The sequence below is a fragment of the Cuculus canorus genome, chromosome W (genome assembly GCF_017976375.1).
Source record: "Cuculus canorus isolate bCucCan1 chromosome W, bCucCan1.pri, whole genome shotgun sequence".
Classification (NCBI taxonomy): domain Eukaryota; kingdom Metazoa; phylum Chordata; class Aves; order Cuculiformes; family Cuculidae; genus Cuculus; species Cuculus canorus.
This window is the reverse complement of record NC_071440.1, coordinates 11,623,654-11,647,287: the sequence shown is the minus strand read 5'-3', so window position 1 is coordinate 11,647,287 and position 23,634 is coordinate 11,623,654. Positions and strand designations below refer to the sequence as shown.

At 38.7% G+C, this 23,634-nt stretch overlaps 1 protein-coding gene across 1 annotated transcript; it reads right to left on the bottom strand.

The window, feature by feature from the left end:
- Positions 1-5,484: 5,484 nt before the first annotated feature.
- LOC128850261 (mothers against decapentaplegic homolog 4-like) lies at positions 5,485-21,776 on the bottom strand. The gene is made up of 11 exons (XM_054053267.1): positions 21,528-21,776; positions 20,435-20,609; positions 19,992-20,021; positions 18,181-18,396; positions 16,309-16,428; positions 16,066-16,176; positions 14,235-14,285; positions 10,918-11,101; positions 8,180-8,348; positions 6,926-7,064; positions 5,485-5,696 (listed from the first exon to the last, which is right to left on the bottom strand). The coding sequence occupies exons 1-11, from the start codon at positions 21,774-21,776 to the stop codon at positions 5,485-5,487; spliced, it is 1,656 nt and encodes a 551-aa protein (XP_053909242.1).
- Between the last annotated feature and the right edge of the window lie 1,858 nt (positions 21,777-23,634).

Sequence of the window (23,634 nt, the reverse complement as noted above, 5' to 3'; positions counted from 1 at the left end):
CCCATGCCTGAGGGGTTTGAGGTTTGCCAGAGGAACCCCTAGAGGTTGGCTCGGCCTTAGCCTTGATCTTTCTGGTTTTTTGAAGCAGCCGCCTCACCGCACCCCCCGCACTAAGGGATTGTCCCAGTCATCCAGCCCATCTGGCAAAGGTGGGCGTACAAAGTGATTGTACACTTCAGATGTTCCTTGCTCTTCAGGGGGCAGTGGAAGGGCAGACAGCGTTATAGGGTTAACTTGCCCTCGGCTTTGTTTATATATCAGACAAGCCAAGTCTGTTTCATCATCTGACTCATCAACAAGAAAATTTTTTCGCACCAACAGAGATGGTTTATTCTTTGGGGGTGTTACTGTATCTCTTGAATTTAGGTGTTGAAACTCAGATAGAGATGCTGAATCTGGATCAACACTTAATACAGAAAATTCCTCTTGCTCCATTAACAGATCCTCAGCAAATGGAGGCTCGTCTCGGGAGGCAAGGGGTGAAAGATCTTGCTCTGCCCGATCCCTCTGTTTTTTAAAGTCTTTCAAAGTATCAAACAAGAGGCACCATGTGGTTAACAATGATACTGACTCTTTGTCTCCGTGTGAAGCGCTATCAAACAGCCTGTTCCCTATTTCTTTCCAATTCGAAACAGTAAATGATGTTATTATATCTGGGGTATAACCCTGTTTCTTGCTCCATAAAAGCATCTTTTGCAACATTAATTCTTCCAGCTTTATCCCCTTCTTTTCTAATATTTGCTTCCACATGCTTATTATCATTTCTTCCTCTTTTGTTAATGAGGCTCCCATCTTTTTCCCCAGCAGCTCACTTGCACTTGGGATCTTCTTAAAAGTCCCGGATCCAGTATTAAGCAGCTATTCTTGCCGCTCCTCTTGGTTATTCTCAGCAAAACTCTTTTAGTGGCTATGCCACCTCAGGGAACCCCCAAAATTAAATCTCTTGGAAAATCGCTAGCTATATCACATTGGGGTCACCAGCTGTCACGGCTGAGACATGACACAGTGATGTGGAAGCAAATTTCTTTATTGAAGTTACATGGCTAGCCAGGTCGCTCTTGATCTTATGTGCACCTCTTATACCCTTTATCAACACACACGTCTCCCCATGATTGGATTAGCCTATATATAAACAGTATGTGACTGGATGGTACTTCTTTCTCGCGTGGTCCTGTATCGTTTGCTCACTTACTGTCCCATGATCTCCAAGTTCCACAGGTGTTGCCTCCTTGTTTATGTCTCAGCCTTCTGGGTACGGTCAGCAGGGGTCCTCAGCCCGCTGTGGACCCCCACACCACTCCAGCTTAAGACAGACTGGTACCTGCATGCCTTCATGTACACAGAGAGACAACCATGCTGGACGCTGCACTTGGGTTTAAGTTCCAGGCTGGTTGTACCCAATTATCTGACATATGGGACTTGGAGAAGAGGACTCCCTGAAACTGCAGTCCTGACCTGGAGAGCTCTCCCAGCCACAACACAGTAAAAGACTGCAGCAAGCAGTTTTGATAGCTGGCCAGAAACAGGGTAAAAGCTCTTCGCTGAATGAAATAAAGAAGCCAAGTACTTGAATCTTAACTTTTTTTAATAAAAAACATACTCTGTTACAGAATTTCAGGAAAGTTAACTACAGTATATTATTGACAAACTAAGTATAATAAAAAACATACAGTAAGCTACAAAGGAACTACTGGGAATTCTGTTGACCGCTTATCAAAAGGCAATGGCTAAAAGAAGAAACAGTTAATTAGGCTTTCATGCTCAGAAAACCCTCTCTCTGTGAGCTTTGGGTTATGAATACTTCGCAGCTCTCAATCACAACTTAGTGCTACCGAACTTCACCAAAAAGACACAGAAAAAGGTACTGGAGCAAGAAAGCGCTAGGTGGTTTTGGTGAGCTTGAAAGAATTAAGTCCTGTAAATTTAGGAGCAATGCATCACTTACAAGGCACAAGAGCAGCCAGCAGTGCCAAGACTTCTGGAGATTTTGTCGACAGTATTTCTGCTTTCCACAAGGTCTCACTAAATGAAACAAAAGTCAAGTCAGTTCTTGGGGACCTCAGCAGCATCATATGTGGCAGCTTTGACTCAACATGGTCACACTTCCTAGATCATTTTCAGAAACACACCATCAAGAACAGTGTTTTGGAGGTGGATGACAACAATTCAGCATCCAGCTCCTACATGACTAGTGGAGAAGTGCTTTCCATCGGCTCCATTTCCCTGTTCAGGACAAAAGTGTCAATGACTCACATCAGGGGCAGAAGCAACCAGTTTAGCGCTCATGAATAACAGAAATACCTACAATAGGCAACTTGCAAATCTAAGTCCCAAGAACAGCACCGTGGGCCTCAAAACCCTGTTACCAGTCATGGAAATCTCATTATCATCAGCAGGACCAGGCTTTTAATATTTAAGTCTTACTTTTAAAAGTAAAAAAAAAGAAAGCAACCTCTCAAAAATTATGCCTTTAACAATACCTGACAACTAAACATCTTATACTTTTATAGAGCAGATGTTAAGTAGCATGGGGAAGGAGGAAGAGGAAGGAAAGAGGATTTCTTAAATGAAGTCTAAATCTCACTTAGAGGAATACCCATCTGGCTGTCTTTAACTTGTTGCATTAAAGCAGCCCCCAGAGATCTCAGTCACTCTGAGTAGCAAAGAAAGAAAGAATGTGAATTAAGGAGACAGTCTTTTCTGAAGCATTTACTCTTCAAAAAAGAGATTAAAGGATGTCTCAATAAAGACCACCATTGAGATGTAAACAACATTTGAAGGGTTCAGAGGCAAAGCCCCTCCCATATACACTGGCATAGGAATTGTTTCTATGGTTCTTAGTAAAAGAATTGAGGTAGTCATTCCTGAGCTACCTGGTCTCTCAAAGGTAAGGCGCAGGAGTTGGACACAGGTTCAAGGACTACTGTTGCTACAGAGCTGTTTTGTGACGGGGAGGAGTATTGTCTCCTTTGTACTTTCGGTCCTTCTCTATAAAGCAGAGAGAGAGACTTGCAAAATATCTGCAAAAAAAATCTAGTCTTAACAGCAGAATTCTTTCAGACTGTAATATAGGCAAGAACACCAACAGGCGGAAGCAATCTTTCACTATTTTATCAAAGTTTGGCACAATCAAAACGTAAGCAACTGGTACGGAGGGTTTTCTGTGAAGTAGCCATATACAGATCAGTCATCTACTAAGATAAATACCTTGCAAAACTGCAAAGTTCCATAGGGAGTAAGCTCATGAACTCCTAATCAAATGAACAGTCTGTTATAAGCAAGTCATCACTCAGAAGGCTAGACACTTCACAAAAGCCAAGGCACCTTGAACCCAGCAATAAGAACAGGGTAGACAATTCAAAAGAAAGGTTGGCAAGAATAAAGTGTAGTCAGGCTTTTCATTTCTTCCCCCAAACCAAGTTTTCTGTTGCAGATGAAGTGTAACCAAGCTGTTGGTTAATAAGCTTTTCTTGAGGATGTAGTCAGAATCCTCTACTGAAAGTGTTCCTCAAGAATCTGAAAAAGTTTCCTTTTCAGGAAAACTAGGTCATGAGGAGAGAAAGGAAAATGAACAAGGTTTTAAACTAAAGGTCTCAAAAAAAAAAAAAAAAGCAAACACTAGCTTTTCCAAACATCAAGAAGTTGCCACATAAGAGGGAAAAGAAGCGATCTCATTAGAAGCTACTCTGAAGAAGGCAACGCTGTTAATGAAAATATGGAGAACACTCATCCATTTCTGGCCATCACTCAGAAGTCATCTGTCTTCTGTGCTTCCATGCCTAAAGCAGCAATGACAACTGCTGACTACTTTCATGAGAATTTCAGCATATAGAGGAAGCAATACCTAAACACCATGTGTATCACAGCCCTCTACAGATTCCTGAAACTATGCAAGAAACTTGGCAAAAAAAGCTTCTGAATGATCTCTTCCAAGACTTCTACTTATGTTAACCACTACAACTGTGTTGCCAGGTCAGCTCAGTACAGCACAGCAGGCATACTGAACTGGCAGTGCTTGAAGGTAGCACTTACATTGGAGTCTACATACTTCTAAGCCTGTTTAAGCTCCAACTCCCTACAGAGATGCTGAAAAAATAAGGAATTCCTGCTCCCTCTTCATATCCCATCAAATAGCCAAAAGAAATATCCTCAGGACATGCTTTTATTGAGAAGCAGTGAAAGCAAGAAAAATTGGACTTGCTTCATGGCAATTTTAAACCAACAAAAAATCCTACCACTATTGGATGCTGCTGCTGGTCTTGCAAAGGAAAGTAATCCACCACTTGGTCAATGGTTTCAAGGTGCAGAATCACATAATAGAAGCAAACTAAATTTATAAAAAACAGAGTTTTCATGATTATTTATACTATTAACTAGAGAGAAAGCATACATATTGTATATGTCATACAGTCAATACATTTGCATTTTTTTTCTACTATAAATTCTCTATACAAAGTCATTGCCGATTGATACGGTCACTGATGGCATAGGGCTTAAAATAACCAAGAGGTACAAAACCAAGTTTGCCATCTTGCCCCGAGTGGAAATGGTGAACAGATACAAAAACTGGATCCCAAATACTGATGTAATATTATACATGTTTTAATGGTATATGCAAGTAAAGAAGCATGCAACTTTTTTAAATATCTGCCAGGTTTTACTTGAATAAAATCATAGAAGTCAGTAGTAGCTATGAAAATATGTACCTGCCATTAGGTACTCATTATGCAATTTCAGTGGCAACTTTGCAGACTGGATATTTCATGTTATATTTAAATTGAGTGCCAGCACTGAAAGTATCCATTTAGTGTTTTAAAACTCATGTGTCTATATAAATAAAAATCTAAAATATCTTTTTTTAAAAATCTAGTGAAAGAAAAGCCACATTTCTTTTCCTCACTATATTTAATCAATGCCAAGAATGTATGTCTCATCCCTCACTTTTTGGCAGTTTCTACGTTTTAATCTGGAAAAATCATAGCAAGATAGTCAACAAAATAAAGAAGTTTTCTGTTAACTATTGTTCCCTAAAAAGAACATCACAAATCATTTGGAATTTTAAAGTTGCTATAAGGTAAATGTTTATAACTATTAGAAGGTATTTTCAGATATAAATATATACATAATATATATTCTGCATACAAAAGGCTCCTGTGAGGCTTATCACCAAGATGCCAATAATAGAGAAAGAAAGTTTCAAAGGGAACAAACCTAATACTGTAAAGTCTCTATAAGGCATTTGCCTTTCACTTTAAGTCCTGAGCCATGTATTATGACAATTAAGTTCTGAAAATAACTGAAATCCAAATTCTGCATGTTCAGTTTCTTTCTGCTAAGAGCAAGGTGGCAAACATTTTTAAAACCTGGTTTTAGAAGATTAAGTAGAACAAAAGTAAAATATATTTTCAGGTTATAAACAGAATTGTGTTTTACAATCCATCATCCTCACAATATAATGGCCCACAACAGTGCAGCAGAGGTATCTCAGTCTAAAGGTTGTGGGTCTGCAATGGGCATGGTATGAAGTACTTCATCTAGAAGCTGGAGGGCACGGTGTAAATGAATTTCAATCCAGCATGGTGTCTCTTTGATGCTCTGTCTTGGGTAATCTGGTCCCCAACCTTTTACAAAACTCATCCTGAGTATGCATAAGCGACGAAGGTCATCTACACCAATTCCTGCAGCAGCTGACAAACCTAAACAGGAGATTTCAAGTAGGTGCTCACAGAAATGCTGTTATCATGTTTGTTTAGCCATTCCTGTTTGCTTGGTTCTTTCTTCACGTACAATTCCCTCTCACCACAGCCAAAGCCAATCTATATTCCTAGATCTCTGCTATAACGAAAGCAGTAATTATTTTGCATTTCTTCAAATTGAATTTATTTTCATCATTCTGCAATCTCAAAAGGGTGTTGAAATATAAAACTCCTTATAATAAAGCAGACGTGATGAAACCTTACATCTCACGTGATACAATGCATGTAAACTTTATTTAGGAAATATGGTAAAAAAAATACTTATTCTTGAGGTTTGCCAAATGCTGCGTTTTCAGCATAAGAACTCAAGACTGACCACCTGCAGGAAGCTGGGTTAACAAATTACACTACTTGCATCTAATAAAATAAATATATGATTACAGCTGGCAAACTTCAAATCACAAGTATGGCTAAGACAGAAATCAAATACATCCCCTCAAATGCCTTCAGCAATTTATAGGATAGCCATGTGGCGATACAAAGAAGCCAGAAAACATCATGGCACATAAAGCAGCCTGAGACACGTAAGCACTTGCACTTTTAGAAGTACTTGGGTATAATTTCATGGATCTAGAATTTAGCAACTAAGAAAGCTCTAGCCCAGAATAACTTTAAAAGAAACAAACAAACAAACAAACAAAAACAAATGAAAAAAACACCACCACCACCACTCCCCCGCAAAAGAAAAGAAAAATAAGACAAAGTCACCCTCACACTCTCTTCTTCCTCTTCTCAAGAGTCTTAATTAAGTTTCCCTAAACCTAGTCGAGGACTTCATTGCTTGGTAATCTCCATTGTTTTATGATTTTATGAGCTTAGATTTCAAAGATAATTTTTCAAGTCTGGGTCTAAGAAGCCAAAAGTATCTCTGTTTAAAGTAATAAGGTTATGCTATTTGACTTTATATACAAACATTTTCTATTGTAGTGCAAATCCAATGTCCCCTGAAGACTACAGGGTGAAAACTGGTAGGTGGAGCAGGTACAAAGTGAATCAACAAGGACTTACTATGATGGCACTCCAGCCCTACCTCACCCAATCTGGCTACCTCATTATTCCAAGTTTATTTTCCTGTTGCAGAGGCAGTGGGTAGATGGGTGGGGGGATGCTGTGTTATTTGTCTTCAGGTAAGGAAAAAAAAAAGGAGACCATGCAGTTGATGTACTTACTAATCGCTGGGGCTATTCCACCTACTGATCCTGGTCCAGGGATGTTTCCGGCTACAGCTGCAGCTTGAGCAGCAGCAGCAGCTTGGGCAGTGGCAGCCTGCTGTTGCATCTGACGATGACATTGACGTAAATCAAACACCTTTAAAAAAAAAAAAAAATCAAACTATGTAGACTTATCAAAATCTATGAAGGAAAAACATCCTCAACTCCCATCCCCAATAATCTGGACCTCTCTGTTCTCCCAAAGCAACTTCTGCAGTCTCACCACACATTTGCATAAAAGGAAACCTTCTCTCCCTAGTTTAATTTCTAACAGAAATAATCCATTAAAGCCGATTCTTAGAGATTCTTCTCATATGACATTACCACTACTGGCAATATCAGAATCCAGCTGAGCTGAGCAGGCTAAAGCAGTATCCTGTGCGGAACCCATAGCAGGATCAAAGTCTGAAGGATACTACAAGCTGATAAAATCCTAACTTTTTAGTTAAATCCCAAGATTTCCAGAAAATGGGTATATAAATAAAAATGGAAGCCAACAAATCCTGCTTAACTCTGTCAGACTTTTTTTTTTTTTTCCCACCACTTTACTGAAATGTACTAGTTTATTTAAAACAAATATCAATAATTGATAGGCCTGAAGTTTCAGCAGCTACATTTTAGGTTGGTGGCATTTTGTATCTTTGTGATCAGGCTCCAAACTTCAAGTAGTTTATCTCTAATTCAAGAATGATTTTTTACAAGTGTGACTTGTCCTAAATGAAGTTTCAAATCTGGCAGAGGCATGTCCAAGTAAGAATCTCCTGAAAATAATGCAACTTTATGTGACCTCTGGATCACATCATGTTCATAACACTTTAACACACACTTTACACTTCTACTGCACTTATACATACTTTCCCAACTTGTCTTGCTTTGTAGAGAATGTAAAGAAACAAATAACCTATGCTAAAAATTTTAGTAGCAGTTAATTTAATAGTGTAAGGCTAAAAATACAAAAAATTGCTATCAAGATTTTTTGTGACAAAACACAAAATTGGTTACTTTTGTAGTATCTCGATGATACTTTCAGTTGAGAGTAATTTTAAAAAATAATCTTAAGTGACTTGTCAAATGGAAAGTTTTAGGTTTTTTTAAAGGATAATCAAAAGCAAGGTTACATTTATTTCAGTGTATCATAGATTCCCCAACATTTACAAGAACCAAATGTATGCTGTTTCCACCACGATTTTCATCTAGGAACATCAAACTAACCTTTATATATGCACTTGGGTAAATCTTGTGAACAGCATCCCCTGGTGCACGCCCTGCTTCTCTATCCAGGTAGTAACTCTGAACGAAGACCGCATGGTCACTGAGGCATCTAACCCATACATCACCTTCTCCTTTGCACTCCAACTGCACTCCTTTACCTATGTGCAACCTTAAAAAGAAAAACGGTTCCAATGCACCTGTGTAAACATACTATACATCAGACCTTTATTAAATAAACCACAAACAATTATCCAGCTCTCAGTCATCTGTGACACATTAATTTACACTCCACTCATACAAGAACTTGAAATTGTAGTTGTTATCATAGATGTAAATTAGTATATAGTTACACAAAATCTGTAAACCATCTGTAATACCATGTAAAGATCTATGGGAAACGCAATGTAGAAGCAATGATATTTGAGTAGCAACTACCACACTCACTGACAATACAGAGCTAGGATACCAAATGCATTCAGTTCTGCTCAGAAGTGTAAAATTCCACAAGTATTATACTACATAAAGTCACTCAGGTACATTTTAATGCAGAACTGTACGTTTATTTGGATCACTTTACAGCAATCTAGCATTTTGACTGTCATAACAAAACATTTTTTAAGACATGGAAACATTTTATTCCTTTTTCTTTCAAAAAAGAAAAAGAAGTTGAAAGATAGCTTCAGTTCTCTATGCTTCCAGATCAAAGCCTTGCACATACATGGTGAGAATGAATCCGACTAGCTTTCTATCGAGCTATTAGTTTTTCCCACATTGCTCTGGTGTGGAGAGCTAATACTCCACTTTCATACATAACAGCATGAGTTGCTAATTTTAACCTTGAAGGCACAACTTCTGAAAGCAATGAAAAGCAACATGCTTCTGCAAAGCACTGAAGGTCTTTGTCACACAGATCACATTTTGAATGTATGAGGTCCAACACAAAAAACCCGAGACTAACCCTATAGCTCAGGAACCAAGGGTGGGAGGGAAGAGACAAAGAGATGGTTATACCATCTCTTTTTTAGTGAAAACTGGTTGGATGGCCGGGCCCAGAGAGTGGTGGTCAATGGAGTTAACTCCAGCTGGAGGCCAGTCACAAGTGGAGTTCCTCAGGGCTCAGTACTGGGTCCAGCTCTGTTCAATGTCTTTATCAATGACCTGGATGAAGGCATCGAGTGCACCCTTAGCAAGTTTGCAGATGACACTAAGCTGGGAGGAAGTGTCGACCTGCTGGAGGGTAGGGAGGCTCTGCAAAGGGATCTGAACAGGCTGGACTGCTGGGCCGAGACCAATGGCATGAGGTTTAACAAGGCCAAATGCCGGGTCCTGCACTTGGGGCACAACAACCCTATGCAGCGCTACAGACTGGGGGAAGAATGGCTGGAGAGCTGCACAGAAGAGAAGGACCTGGGGGTGCTGGTTGACAGCCGACTGAACATGAGCCAGCAGTGTGCCCAGGTGGCCAAGAAGGCCAATGGCATCTTGGCTTGTATCAGAAATGGGGTCACCAGCAGGTCCAGGGAGGTTATTCTCCCTCTGTACTCAGCACTGGTGAGACCGCATCTCGAGTACTGTGTTCAGTTCTGGGCCCCTCACCACAAGAAGGATGTTGAGGCTCTGGAGCGTGTCCAGAGAAGAGCAACAAAGCTGGTGAGGGGGCTGGAGAACAAGTCTTATGAGGAGCGGCTGAGTGAGCTGGGGTTGTTTAGCCTGGAGAAGAGGAGGCTGAGGGGAGACCTTATTACTCTCTACAACTACCTGAAAGGAGATTGTGGAGAGGAGGGAGCTGGCCTCTTCTCCCAAGTGACAGGGGACAGGACTAGAGGGAATGGCCTGAAGCTCCGTCAGGGGAGGTTCAGGTTGGATATCAGAAAAAAATTCTTCACAGTAAGAGTCATTGGGTACTGGAACAGGCTGCCCAGGGAGGTGGTCGAGTCGCCTTCCCTGGAGGTGTTTAAGGAACGGGTGGATGAAGTACTTAGGGACATGGTTTAGGGAGTGTTAGGAACGGTTGGACTTGATGATCCAATGGGTCCTTTCCAACCTTGTGATTCTGTGATTCTGTGATTCTGTGATATTCTAACCTGTCACAGTGAGACAAGGCTCAACTCAATCGCTTCACTCAGTACAAGTTGATGCGTGTTCAAACACAGATGTTTTCTTACCCTTGGTTGGAAAACGTTGGTGTGCATGAGTGAACAGCGAGTTAATATCAAGACAACACGCCAGCCCGCAACGCTTTGTCTGTGAAGCTGTTTTTAGTCAATAACAACATCGCTGTGCTTGAGCACCCACCCTATTCGCCAGACCTGGCTCCCTGCGATTTCTACCTCTACCAAAAGATCAAGTTGGGGCTCAAAGGAACTCATTTTTTGTCGGAAGAAGATGTGAAAGCAAAAATTAAGATCCTCAACAGGCTTTCAGAAAATCATCTGTGGATTTGCTTTGAACATTGGCAGCATCGTGTGCAGCTGTGTGTCAACTCAGAAGGGAACTATTTTGAAGGTGATCGTAGTTCCCAATTTGTTCAATAAGAAGAGTCACAGGCACAGTCTCACTTTTTTTGTGTTGGACCTCGTATTACAGTAGCGGCCTAGAAAGATATACTCTACTATAGTTAATTCAGTTAAAAGAAACATACCATACTTGTAATTTCAAAAGGGAGGCACACAGTGAAGGCAAACCAAAATATTACCAAATACAACAGACAGCTGGAGCTGTTGGGATATGCAGAATACCTTGCTCTCTCAATGGCTTCTGTTCTATGCACGTTGGAAAGCTGGCCCAGGCAAAAACGGTCTCCTCCAGAAGGATCCACATATCCATCAACAGTAACAATTGGACAGCTTGAAGGGACCTTAAACGTTTCCCCAACTTGCACATCCATTTCAAAATATGCGATTGAACACCAATATTCTGGAGCTAAAGAATAAATACAATTAACTGACTTGAAGGCACAGAAAAAAAAAATAAAAATCATGTCTATAAACCCATTCCAGACAATCAGTTATGCCTTCTGCAACTGCATTTGTCATTCAGAAAAATACTACATACTACAACAAACATGGGCTTATCATTTTTATTTGAGCCCACATCAATGCTAGGGTAGTAGTTAAAATCTACATGTAATTAAGATTTTACAAGTCTTTGTACAGTTTATAATTCCAGTTAGCTTTTGTAAACCATCTGCATTCCTGCACCTTATGACTACAGCTTGATTTTGTCCTCCTTTAGCATAAAGAAGTAATAAATATATGCCTATTCATGGATAGGCTGACAGAAACAAAGTCTCAAACAATCTGGCTTAAGATATGAGAGTAACTACCTCCTAGGTGCAGTTAGTTTTCTCTATCCTCCCTGCAAAGCAAACTGGATTTGGAAAGCAGGGTAATGGGGGCAAAAACATCAAAGATCACATACTAATCTTGTCTGAACACAAAAAAGTCAGGTATGGGATAAAACAAGGAAGTATTAAGCAAGGGAGCAGAACAAAAAAAGCATGTTTTAATAGCAAAGAGGTACCTTTTAACTCATACTATTTTAAAAAGAAAAACTGGCTATAAAGGAAAGATGGTACCTGGAAGAGGCTTCCATGCGAGGAAATGAAATCTTGACTCCCTACAAGATGCTACTGAAACCCAAACACTCAAGTGAAGAAACCTGACAAAGCATATAAAGTGATTTTGTATATATGTATCTGCTGTCTGTGTGCTACCTGAGAGCAACTGGTTTGTTGAAGCTTCTGCACGGTTTATTGTGTATGCTTTCAGTGTTAGAGTTTCTCTCTTTAGACACATTAAACCCTGAAGTTGCCATAAGCTTAAGTTACTTGGGATTTCAGAAATTTAACACCTTTGCTGACTGTAAAGGCCCATTTCCACAAAAGGGTTACACAGCTGGCACTTAAGCAGCTCGTTGAGCAGGACAAAGAAAATCAGTACTACAGTCAAAATAGGAGAAGCAGGAGAGCTAATGTGATAGGACCTAAAACCAGCAGCCTGATAAGCCAACAGGAAAAAGAGATGTCCCAGTGTTGTATGTGATACTTATTCATTACAAACTGCAGCACCCAACAGCACACCTACTTATCTTAAGAAACTCTTGTTCTGTTTTTCTTAGAACAGAATAAACCAAGGTGCCTGAATTCATAGAATCATTAAGGTTGGAAAAGATCTCTAAGATCATCCACTCCAATTGTCAGCCCAACACCACCATGTCTACTAAACCATGTCCAGAAGTGTCACATCTACACAGTTTTTTAATGCCTCCAGGGATGGTGACACCACTGCTTCCCTGGGCAGCCTGTTCGAGTGCTTCACCACCCTCTCAGTAAAGAAATATTTCCTAATGTCCAATCTAAACCTCCCCTGGTGCAAATTGAGGCCATTTCCTCTTGTCTTATCACTTGTTGCTTGGGAGAAGAAACCAACACCCACCTCTCTGCAACCTATTTCAGGTAGTTTAGACAGTGATAAGATCTCCCCTCAGCCTCCTCTTCTCCATGCCAAACAACCCCAGTTCCCTCAGCTGCTCCTCATAAGACTTGTGTTCCAGCCCCTTCACCAGCTTCATTGCCCTTCTTTGCACAGGCTCCAGCACCTCAATGTCTTTCTTATAGTGAGAGGCCCAAAACTGAACACAGGATTCGAGGTGCAGCCTCATCAGTGCAGAGTACAGGGGCACAATCACTTCCCCGATCCTGCTGGCCACACCGTTTCTGATACAAGCCAAGACGCTACTGGCCTTCTTGGCCACCTGGGCACACTGCTGGCTTGCGTTCAGCTGCCTGTCAACCAACACCCCCAGGTCCTTTTCTGCCAGGCAGCTTTCCAGCTATTCGTCCCCAAGCCTGCAGCATTGCATGGGGTTGCTGTGACCCAAGTGCAGGACTTGGCACTTGGCCTTCTTAAACCTCATACAATTTACCTGGGGCCCATCGATCCAGCCTGTCCAGGTCCTTCTGCAGAGTCTTCCTACCCCTGAGCAGATCAACATTCCCGCCCAATTTGGTGTCATCTGTAAACTTACTGAGGGAGCACTCAACCCCCTTATCAAGATCACTGATAAAGATATCAAACAAGACCGGCCTCAACACTGAGCCCTGGGGGACACCACTTGTGACAGGCCACCAACTTGATTTGACTCCATTCACCACAACTCTCTGGGCTTGGCCATCCAGCCAGTTTTTTTATCCAGAATTCCTTTAATTATTCTTTTATCTTAAAATAAATACTCATGTCTGAGTACTGAACAGAGTGAAATAAATAAGGGAATCAATACGGTGAAAAAGACATACTAAATAAGATGAAATACAATTTAGCTACATTAAAGTTCAGCCAACAATTATCAATAGTTTTATTTCTGATATTGATTTAGTCACTGGCCAATGAATAAACGAGTTAAACTTTTAGGCTTTTCAACTATGTAGCTCTCCCTGTGCAGGCAACAGCTTTACTGTTATTAAAAAAAAGAATACCACCTTGCACCTACAATGGAGCTAACTTGGACTGCAAGACCTCTTTGTTTCCATGAACTGCTGCCATTAACGAAGACTCCTGGAAAGAATAAGCTTGTATGCAAAGGTCCAAAGAGGAACTTCAGCACCAAAATACTAGGGAGGGCAATACCCATCTTTCAAGGCACCTGGCTGTGATGATTGACTTCTAGATCATGGATCCAAGAAGGCTTTGGCATGACCTAAACTCCATGACGTTTCTAAGCAGGCAAAAAGTACAACCTCAGGCACCTTGCAAAGTTTAGGATTAAGGACATTTAGAGTTCAGACACCTCCAGGGTAGGTACCAGCTCAGTGTGAGTTTGAGGATTGCAATTTTTGACTTGGACATCTAAATTACATTCAATTTGCAGTCTATGTCTCTATTCCGAGAGAGATGTCTAAATTCAAAAGAGGACTTCTCACAAAATGGTTCTAATCCTTCTTTCCTCCCCTTTTGAATATATCTCTCAAATCCCAGAGCACTCAAAAAAAAATTCAGACTCAAAACAAAGTTATTAGCTTCCACAATATTAGCATAACATGGTAGATTTTACTCACCAGGATGATTTGATATAGGAGGTTGGAATGCAAGTTCATTGTGAACTGGCCCTTTAAAAGAAAACATGCAATTTGTTTTACATGAGGTAAAATAAAATTTTCCTGCTTAAATTATTTCCCTATGAAAAAAGACTTGTGAGAATGCCAGATGTTATAAATCCTAGTAATTTCTGAATCAATTGGCCAAATCTGACAGGGGAGAAAGATGCCCACAAAAGAATTACACTCTTGGAGGTTACCTAAAAATTCAGAAGCTGAGTAGAGCTAAGAGCTCCATTAGGATCCCTGGAAGAGAGGGTGCACACTGCTCAAACCAGACTCGGCTCCAGGAGAGAGGAGAAACAAAATGTAGCATAGAGATGTAACAGAAATAGGACTTAGGCTTCACATCTGCTGCCAAGTTGGGCAAGGAGAGAATCATTGTATAGAGGCACATAAATCTGTCAGAAACCACACTTCATTAGTTTCATCACAGAACAAGCTGTCCAGCATGCTGTGGACTTGACCATAAGAAACAAGCCCTGAAGATGGAAAAAGGCCCTAGAGAACTCATTTTCTAAAAAAAAAAAACAAAACACTGAATATGGTCTTGGTATTTGTCAGTTTATTCTCTCCACTTTTATAAACTAACTAGGTCCGTTACAGGAAGCAGAAAACAAGAAAAGACTTAAACATAGTATTATAAGTAAGCAGTAGCTTTTGCAAAAAGATGTCAAAACGTGCAACTCTGAAGTGAAAAATGGCAGCAGCCAAGAAAAGCTCTATGTGGTATCACCAGCCAGTTACAAATATTAATTATGGAAAGATACATGCACTGAGAAACTATACAGAGTATCTACAGCACCACTAAAGTTCTTACATTCTGGTATTTCTGACAAATAAGATGATAAATGAAGTGGGATCCTAACAGAACAAAATAATGAAAATTACCTTATGTAAATCATAATTTTCTTGATAAAGATAAGCTGAAAAGTCATTCTAACATTAACACTATATTATCCCCTCCACTAATAATGACTGCTGCAAACATGTGATCTAGTTAAATACTATATTAGGAAATAAAGAACTGTTCTAGCTTTTTGCCACAAAATTTAGAATAGCTTTTATGTAGGTGGGGTCTTTTGCACTATATTCTTATAATGCATATATTGCGCTAGACACACTAGAAGTCTGATCACTTTTTTTTTTTTCTTCCCATCTCCTGTACCTTAAAACAAGAGGTTGTGGTCCTATTTCATAGGTGAAAAAGATTTTCAAGTTTGCGCACCAAATGTACTTATGAATCAGGCTGTGGCAAGACCACTTTATTGACAAGTACTTCACTGCACAAGCTTTCACAAAGTTCTCTTAAACTGGCTAGTGTACATGGACACACATCTTCCAAAGCTTAATGTAGACTGTTATGTCATTAAGACATGACTTCAACATTTCTAGAAAAGAAAAATAGCCAGAAACTTCCAAGTTTTGAAAGAAAAACATCCAAACAACACATTCTGAATCAACTTCCTTTTCTGCAAAGGAAATACTTACTATAAGATCAAAAAGCTTTAAAAACAGAGGTTTAGAAAAGAAATGCTAGTTTAGTTAGGCATTGTGAGACATCTACAATATAGATAGTATCACTATAGCTATCTGAATTTCTAATTTCTGCTGCTTTAACAGAGGAAAGTTCATCAAGCTCTTACATTTACCTGTCAAAATACACTAAACACAGTGATGGCAGTTTTATAATAAAAATGAAAGGATCTGAGGGTAAAGAAAAATCACAAACGAGCCTCCACCATTCAACAAAGACTGAAAACAAAGTGATTTGAAAATCTGCACAGCTTACAGTAATGTCCAGGATGCATAGGTGGATGATGCTGAAGATGGCCATTCTGGTGGTGAGGTATCGTAGGTGTGTAGGCTGCTGTTCGACTTCCAGTCCAAGTTGTAGTACTATCTAGAAAAAGGAAGGAGGGGTTGGTTTTTAAGGGTTTTTTTTCCGCATCTCACTTCTATTCCTCTATTTCTCCTGAACATTTGAAAACTGGTTTTAGAAAACTAAGAAGAGTGCAAGTATATATATACTCACTGTGATGGTAAGTAGCTGGCTGAGCTGTAAACCCATTCTGCTGAATTCCTGGCTGAGGCCCTGAAGCAATCTGTAAGAGTCCATCACTATGGCTACCTGTCAATATACTGGTAGGTTGACCTGGTAAAAGAACACACTACCTATTCATGAACGTTTCAAAATTTTAATTCAGAAGACCTCAGCACTAGTGGGTAGGAAAATACACCCAACTAAGGGCACTGCACTACACAGCTGCTGCAAGTTTGGTTTCAGTATTTTATTTCCCCACCCACCAGAGTGTCTTGGGAAACTTGAAGTAAGATGTTCTGCATGAGCTAATTTTGACTCTAACTCCCTTCATATTTTAGGAGTAGAAGTATGCAGAGAACTCTGTTTATCAACTGCATCTTCGTTTTGTTCACATCTTGGTTTCCAGTTTGAAAGGAAAGATGAGATCTCACAGGTTTTATTGAATAACATAGCTAGAGTAGATGTGATATGAATTCAAACAGGCCAACAGAAAGTCCAATAAGTTGCTTGTTTTCAGCATGTTATAACTACTGTTCCTAAGGAGGATACTTGCTTAAATTTACATACTGAATGGCATTTTATTTTTTAAAATAGTGCTTGAATAGAGCTGCATACATCACTGGACTCCTCCCTGAGAAAGTTGCTGTTGTTTTTTTTTCTCCCAAAGAAATATTTCAAGAACAGTCTAAGCTTTAAAATGAAACTATAGATATTTCAGAACATGTTAACAGAACTTGATTTTAAAAGGCTTCAGCTCAGCTGTTAACACTAAACTGATCAGCAGTTTCACAGGTACACTTGCACTCTCAAACTAGTGTGGCTAGCAGAATTAAATACATTGAAAACTTGAACTAAAACTGAGCTTTTTTTCTTGCCCACTTGGCTCCAACAATTACATCACTGATTAGAAAAAAGTTATTGACTATAAACTGTTGTGCATTAACAATTCAACTGCCTATCCTTTTTTTCTCTGCTGGAGACAAATACAGACGTATCTCAGCTTGGCAAAAACATCATTAGTTTTAGCAAAAAAGTTGTCAGCTAAAATTAAAGAACGTTATCAAAACACCATGTCACCATAATTCAAATCTGAGAACATGAAATTCATTATATTTGTACATCTTTGATATTAAAGTGACAAAGAGTATGTGAAACCTCTCCAAACTTCATGTTTTCCCTATGTTAGGGCTGCAGGACACTGCATACATAACTGTTTTACTGTCCTGCTGGAGTGAATTGTGAGGTTTGATGTTGGTAAACCAGACTTTTTCACTTGTACCAAATACAGACAGAAAAGAAAAACTTCAACGCAATACTACAACAGACTCATCGAAATATTAAATTAGGGCTGTCGTTTTGGTAGTACAGCAGGCCATTATAAAAATAATCAAGTTAAAATGAAGACTCATTTTGTCAGCTGTGGAACACTAAAGAATTGTTCAAAAACCTCTCAATACCTTACAGTATATTTCTTTGTTGTCCTGCTTACTGTTGTAATAAAATAATAAAATTCTTCCATTCCTACAGCAATTATTCAAATAATAGCTACAATGTGTCATCAGTGATCAACTGTTTTAATACTGTATCACTAAACCTTTGGCATATCCAAAATAGACTTGTAACACTCATGTAGTATTAGTCTCATTGAAAAAAGACTGGGTCACCAGGAAAAGTTACTCAAATTACACATCAAGTTAAAACCTTACATTAACACTATCTAGATCATATCGCCACACACTTCACCAGCGTAGCATGGCAGCAGCACAGTTGCAATACAAAATCTACTTTGGCAAAAATCAGTGCTTATCTTTGAGCTTTCACATTTTCACGGTTTAGTATTTCATATAATCTCAATGATCTTACTTGTTGAAGCCACAGGAATGTTGGGAAAATTAGTGGTGCTGGTAGTGCTAGCCTCAGAAGGCGCTAACATGGCTGAGGTGCTATAAGGCTCCGTAGATGCCCTGTTACTTGGTGGATGCTGGATGGTTTGGACTGAATGGCCCTCAGTAGAAGACAATGATGGCTGACCCTCATAGTCATGAACATATTCATCTTTCACCAACATGCTTGATGGAGCTGTGAAGAAGCAAACAGTTTAACATGCAAAGCAAATATATTTTCAGGATTTAACTACAAATTGCATTACTACTTTTGAGCAATAACAATGCTATTAAAACTACTGGGGGAAGGGGAAGATTTAACCCATATAAACATTGCTAAAGTACTCCTCTAAATTACAAATAAACACTGCAAGTCAGCAGCAGGAAATTTTGAAGCATAATTAGATGGAAAAGCAAATAGTTTATTTCGCTTACTGCTATCAAACAAGCAGTTTAGCCCCACAGTAGTAGATTCCAATAACATTTTGTTTTCTAGCCCATCATTGTGTGACTAGACATGGTTAATAAGAGAAAAACATGCTCTTTGTCAAGCACCTAAATAGATGTTAATGTAGTAGCTAACAAATCAATTCCTAGTATATAATAACATACATAAAGCTCCTATGAAACATTTAATTTATGAACACAGCACATAAAAAACTTCATGCATCCCTTAAGTAATTTTAAGCAACTCCCATCCAAATTGACTAGAAATATTAAATTCATATTCAAAGACAATATAACACTACTCTATATTTAACAACGTAGCCACTAATTCAGAATATTCCACATATAGTGCAAGGACACTGCCGTCATCACCACTACAAGAATTTATTTCTATATATCCTATTGAGCACGTTCAAGTAAAATTCTTACACTACATTAGCTCCCATGCTCAGTTTTGAAGCAGTCTTAAATGTATTTGAAATCTGACAGTAATCTTTTGTTTTCTACTGCAAAAACAGTGGCACGACAAGGAAAAAATTATTATTTAACTGCTGGCTAGTAAGTTTAGATTCTGTAGAAAAGAATCATTTTTCAGAAGAGACACGTAATGATGCAAATTAGTGTAGATGAGCACACAAGTTAAAGCTTGTGAAGTTAATAGTTTGTCGGGTTGTTTGGGGTTTTTTAAGTCATTTTTGCTTGAATACTTCTAACAATGCACTAAAAACATTGGACTACCCAAGTTTCCTTCTCTATGAATTTCTTCTGGAAGGGAAAAAAAAAATAATCAGCTTTGAAATAAAGCAGTTAACAGCTGCACAACTTCAGATGTTTTAATAAGGTTCATTGGACATTTAATGTCCAATTTCTCTCAAATTTCAGGGAGAGCAAGAATATTAGACTGCTTCATTCAACTGCATATTAATGACAGAATTTCTACTATTTTCTTGTTAAACAACTTATTAAATCATAAGCATCTATTACTCCCAATTCAATTAATTAGTATATTATACAGATGCACACTTAGGTGTTTAGATTTTTTTCCCTTAGCAGTATTCAGCAATGGGGTTTTTGTTTTTCTTTTTTTGTATGGGTTAATAAGTTGCTGGCAATGAAAACAAAACATACCTACAAAGCTGAGCTGAAACCTCAGTTTCAGAATTTATCAATACTTGCCTCTCATATGCTACTTAGCCAGTTTTCCAAAACCAGAGACACAAATGCATTTCCATCTGCTCTCTACCCTCCCTCCTAAGGAGATACACAGGAATAAACTGTGTACATACTGAAGAGTTTAATACAGTTTGTGCCTACAGAAATGCAGTAGTAAACAGAACTACTTACCAGAACTCTGTAGTGTCAGTCCTGAGAGATCTTTAAAAAGAAGAAAAAGAAAAGGAGGTATGGAGGATTATATACACACAACTTCAACAACATTTGAACATTAAGTTTATAAGCCTTTACAGATAAGCACTACAGATTACATATTATACCCCCTGCATCACAAGTCCCAATACTTTTATTCCTAGAATACACAGCAACTGTAAGGACTGTATGCAAAGCCAACAGAAAGGCTTAAACAAAAGCCACAAACTGTTCTTTCAAATTTGGAATAAAGGTAAAAGAATAATTCCATTAAGATGATGAACAAGAGCATATGAGAGCAATTTATAATTAGATCATTAAAAGTTAATCTTTCTAATTTAGGCCTGTATTTTCTACACTCAAAAGGAAAACATTTTACATTTCATTCCCACTATTCCATTTTAAATCAAGAGCCTACTTACCGATGCCAGGCGATACTACACGCTCATAATGGTAAGGATTTACACAGACACTGTCACATTTTAAATCAAAAGCATACTGACAATATTTAACATGCTTGAGTTCATTTTTATGAAGATCAGGCCACCTCCAAAGACGAGCATAAATCACATGAGGGAATCCCTTGCGACCAGCCACCTAAAAAGTTAGATACAAAAGTTGATTGGGAAAGTAGCAAGACATTTCCCTTTATTTAATGAGGAGCAAAGCTGGAAGAGAACAAACACCACCACAACCTCTCTCTATCACCAAATTATGAAAAAAACCCAAAACCAACCAACCAAAAAAATAAAAAGCAAGTGGCGTACAGTTTACCCAAGTTGTGTACTCAACAGAAATACATTTCTATTATTGTTTTGCTACAGTTAAGTCAACACTATGATTCTTAAGAAAAAAATACTGGATACAAAATGGCAGAAGCAGAATCTGTGCTTAATGTAGTATGTATGGTCATCTTCCCCATCATGGATGATGGAGCTTTGCCCCAGAAGAGGAAGAACGAGGCACTAAGCTATACTGTAAGGAATTTACAAGTAGAAGAATGCCAATTCATTACAGTGGGGAAAAAAATTGCTTCTAGGGTAGACAAAGCTAGCCAGCAAACATGACATCTGTCCTTGAATAAGAAAATCACACCCCAAGCTATACAGGTACTGAGTACGGACAATATAAGACTAACAAATCCTCAGTGCAAACTCCTTGGAGTACCTTAGCAAGGGATCATAAGTCTTTCTTCACATTAGTGACTAACACAGAGCTAACAGAAGCTTGTAGTGAAAATACCAGGGTAAACAGCCAAATTTGTTACCTGACCCTGCTTTTTACTGCCACACACACACACTTGTTTAGAAAAGCTGATCCAACTCCTTCTGAAAAAAAAAGAAAAATCAACTACTGCAGCAGTACAGAGCTCCAGTCACAAAACGTGCCTACAAATAGAGGCAATGGGGGATGCAAGAGAAGAGCTTCTCTTCCTCAACACTCTAGGATCCTGCATCACTCACTTCTACTCCAGCTTCACTAGGAGGAAAACATCTGATTTTCACTTGTACTAACCTGAAGCCTCCCATCCAGCGTTCTCTGTATTGTAACACACTTACTAGGATGAGCTCCATTTGTGGTTATGGCTGTAATCAAAGAATCCAATTCATCTTTTTTCTCCTTTAACTTCTTAACTAAACTTTCGATTGCACGTTTTGCAAAAGTTTCACTCTCTCCACCTTGTCGATGGCACATCAAGCTGTGAACAATGCTCAGACAAGCATCATTACTTGTTGGCGTGTTAGTAATAGACATATTGTCCATTTGTCACAGCTTTTTCTTTCAGATCAAATGTCAGTTTCGGGGGCTGTTATGATTTTCAAGCTGATGAACAAGAGATGATCCAATTTAAGTGTTAGATGTACTGTCTCTTGGTAAAACCTAGAAGGAAAAAATATCTACATTAGAATTGTTTTTAACAAATTGCAGATCATGTTTCTAAGGAAGTCTGTGGCTTTTTGCTTCTTTTATTTTCAAGCTAAGTGCAGGATATTAAAAGCACATGACAAAACTGCATTGCCTGTCCCACGAAACATGCTTAAGACACTGCTTGCACAGTTTTAGATACAAGATTAATTTTTCCCCCAGTAACAATATTTAAATAAAGATTATAGTTTGTATGCATGTACATATAGAAAGGTAAGGATTATTAGATGAACAGGCTCTGAATCAGGAAAAGGAAAATGGTGACAATGATTTCCTATGTTTTATACCAGTAAGATGAAACCAACTGAAAATACTGACTGGGAATCAAGGGGCATTGATTTAAACAAAATTTGAATAGAGAAGAAGCACGAATGCATGCACACCAGACTCATCTGTCATCTTTATTTAATAATCCTGTTCAAATAGTTCAGCTATGTTCTGACCTTAGACTAATTCTATTTCTCTTTGCTAATCAAAAAGGCAAAAACTGTACCTGGCCATTAGCTTAAAACACATTTATGTAAATTAGCATTATGTGCATCTTTATATATGAAAATCCTAACTGGCACATTTGTCCTTATTCATTTGGATCCAGCTTCCTCTGAATCAAGGCAAATTGACTGAAGTCACTAACAAAAAACATTTCCAAATCGTCTCAAACAGAAGTGTCTTAATTACACTAAATATAAGATAAAGAATAAGTTCATCCTAATGCATTTGGCCTTTAAACTTCATTTTCTAAGAATCTGCAGTGGTTTCTGGCCATGAAGTCATTCTTCTCAAAGCCAGCAGATCTCATCCTTTTGAAGTTCCCTTTAATTTACAAATTAGAAGAAAAGCTGGCCTGATTTTCTCAATTTTGAATGAGCTAATTACTACGCTTTATCTTGATTTATCCAGACACATAGGACAAGAGGTTCTGTGCACCCACAGAAAAGGAGTCTAGTGTTGTCAAAAAGCTGCTCCGGTTTGTCAAGCACTTCTGGCTTCAGGTACTCATCCGCTAACACCATTCTGCCAACTATGTGGTCTGACTTTAAGACACTGGCAGCAAATACACATAAGTGATTTTACTGCATTTACATTTTCTGAGTAAGCTTAAAATATAAGCCTTTCTGTAACTAACATGCTATTCTCAGCAATGTAAATAAAATATTTTATTTACATTGCTGAGAACAGCATGTTATTAGAGGTAGCAGCTATTTGTTGAAAACAAATAAGAGTGGGATAATAATTTAGAAAGTTAGCGCATCACATAAATTACAGGGTGGATGCATGGTTTCCCTTCTTGTAAAAGGAATATTGTAACACAGATAAGTGACTAGATAAAGTTATTAGCCAAAAGAGCTTTAAATAAAGAGATGCTTAAAATTAGACAGGCAGGTCTATCTTCTACAACCCTAAAACTACAAATGAGAATTTCACTTGCTGACTTTCAAAAGACTAAAATCAAGCAAATAAATCTTTATTTAAGTGGAACGATCTTCAGAAAAGTTAAGTTACCCCTCAACTGCCACTGCACTCAAAAGAAGCTTCTGACTGTTTAGCCCTTTTGAAAGCCAGGCCATTTGTTCAGTATTTTGAATACTGTTACACACTGCTGGTGCATAATTGCACAGTAATTCAGGAGCCTCCCTTTAGAAGTCCCCTCTACAGAAATCCTGTATTTAATCTTGCAATTTTGATCCCCAGAAAA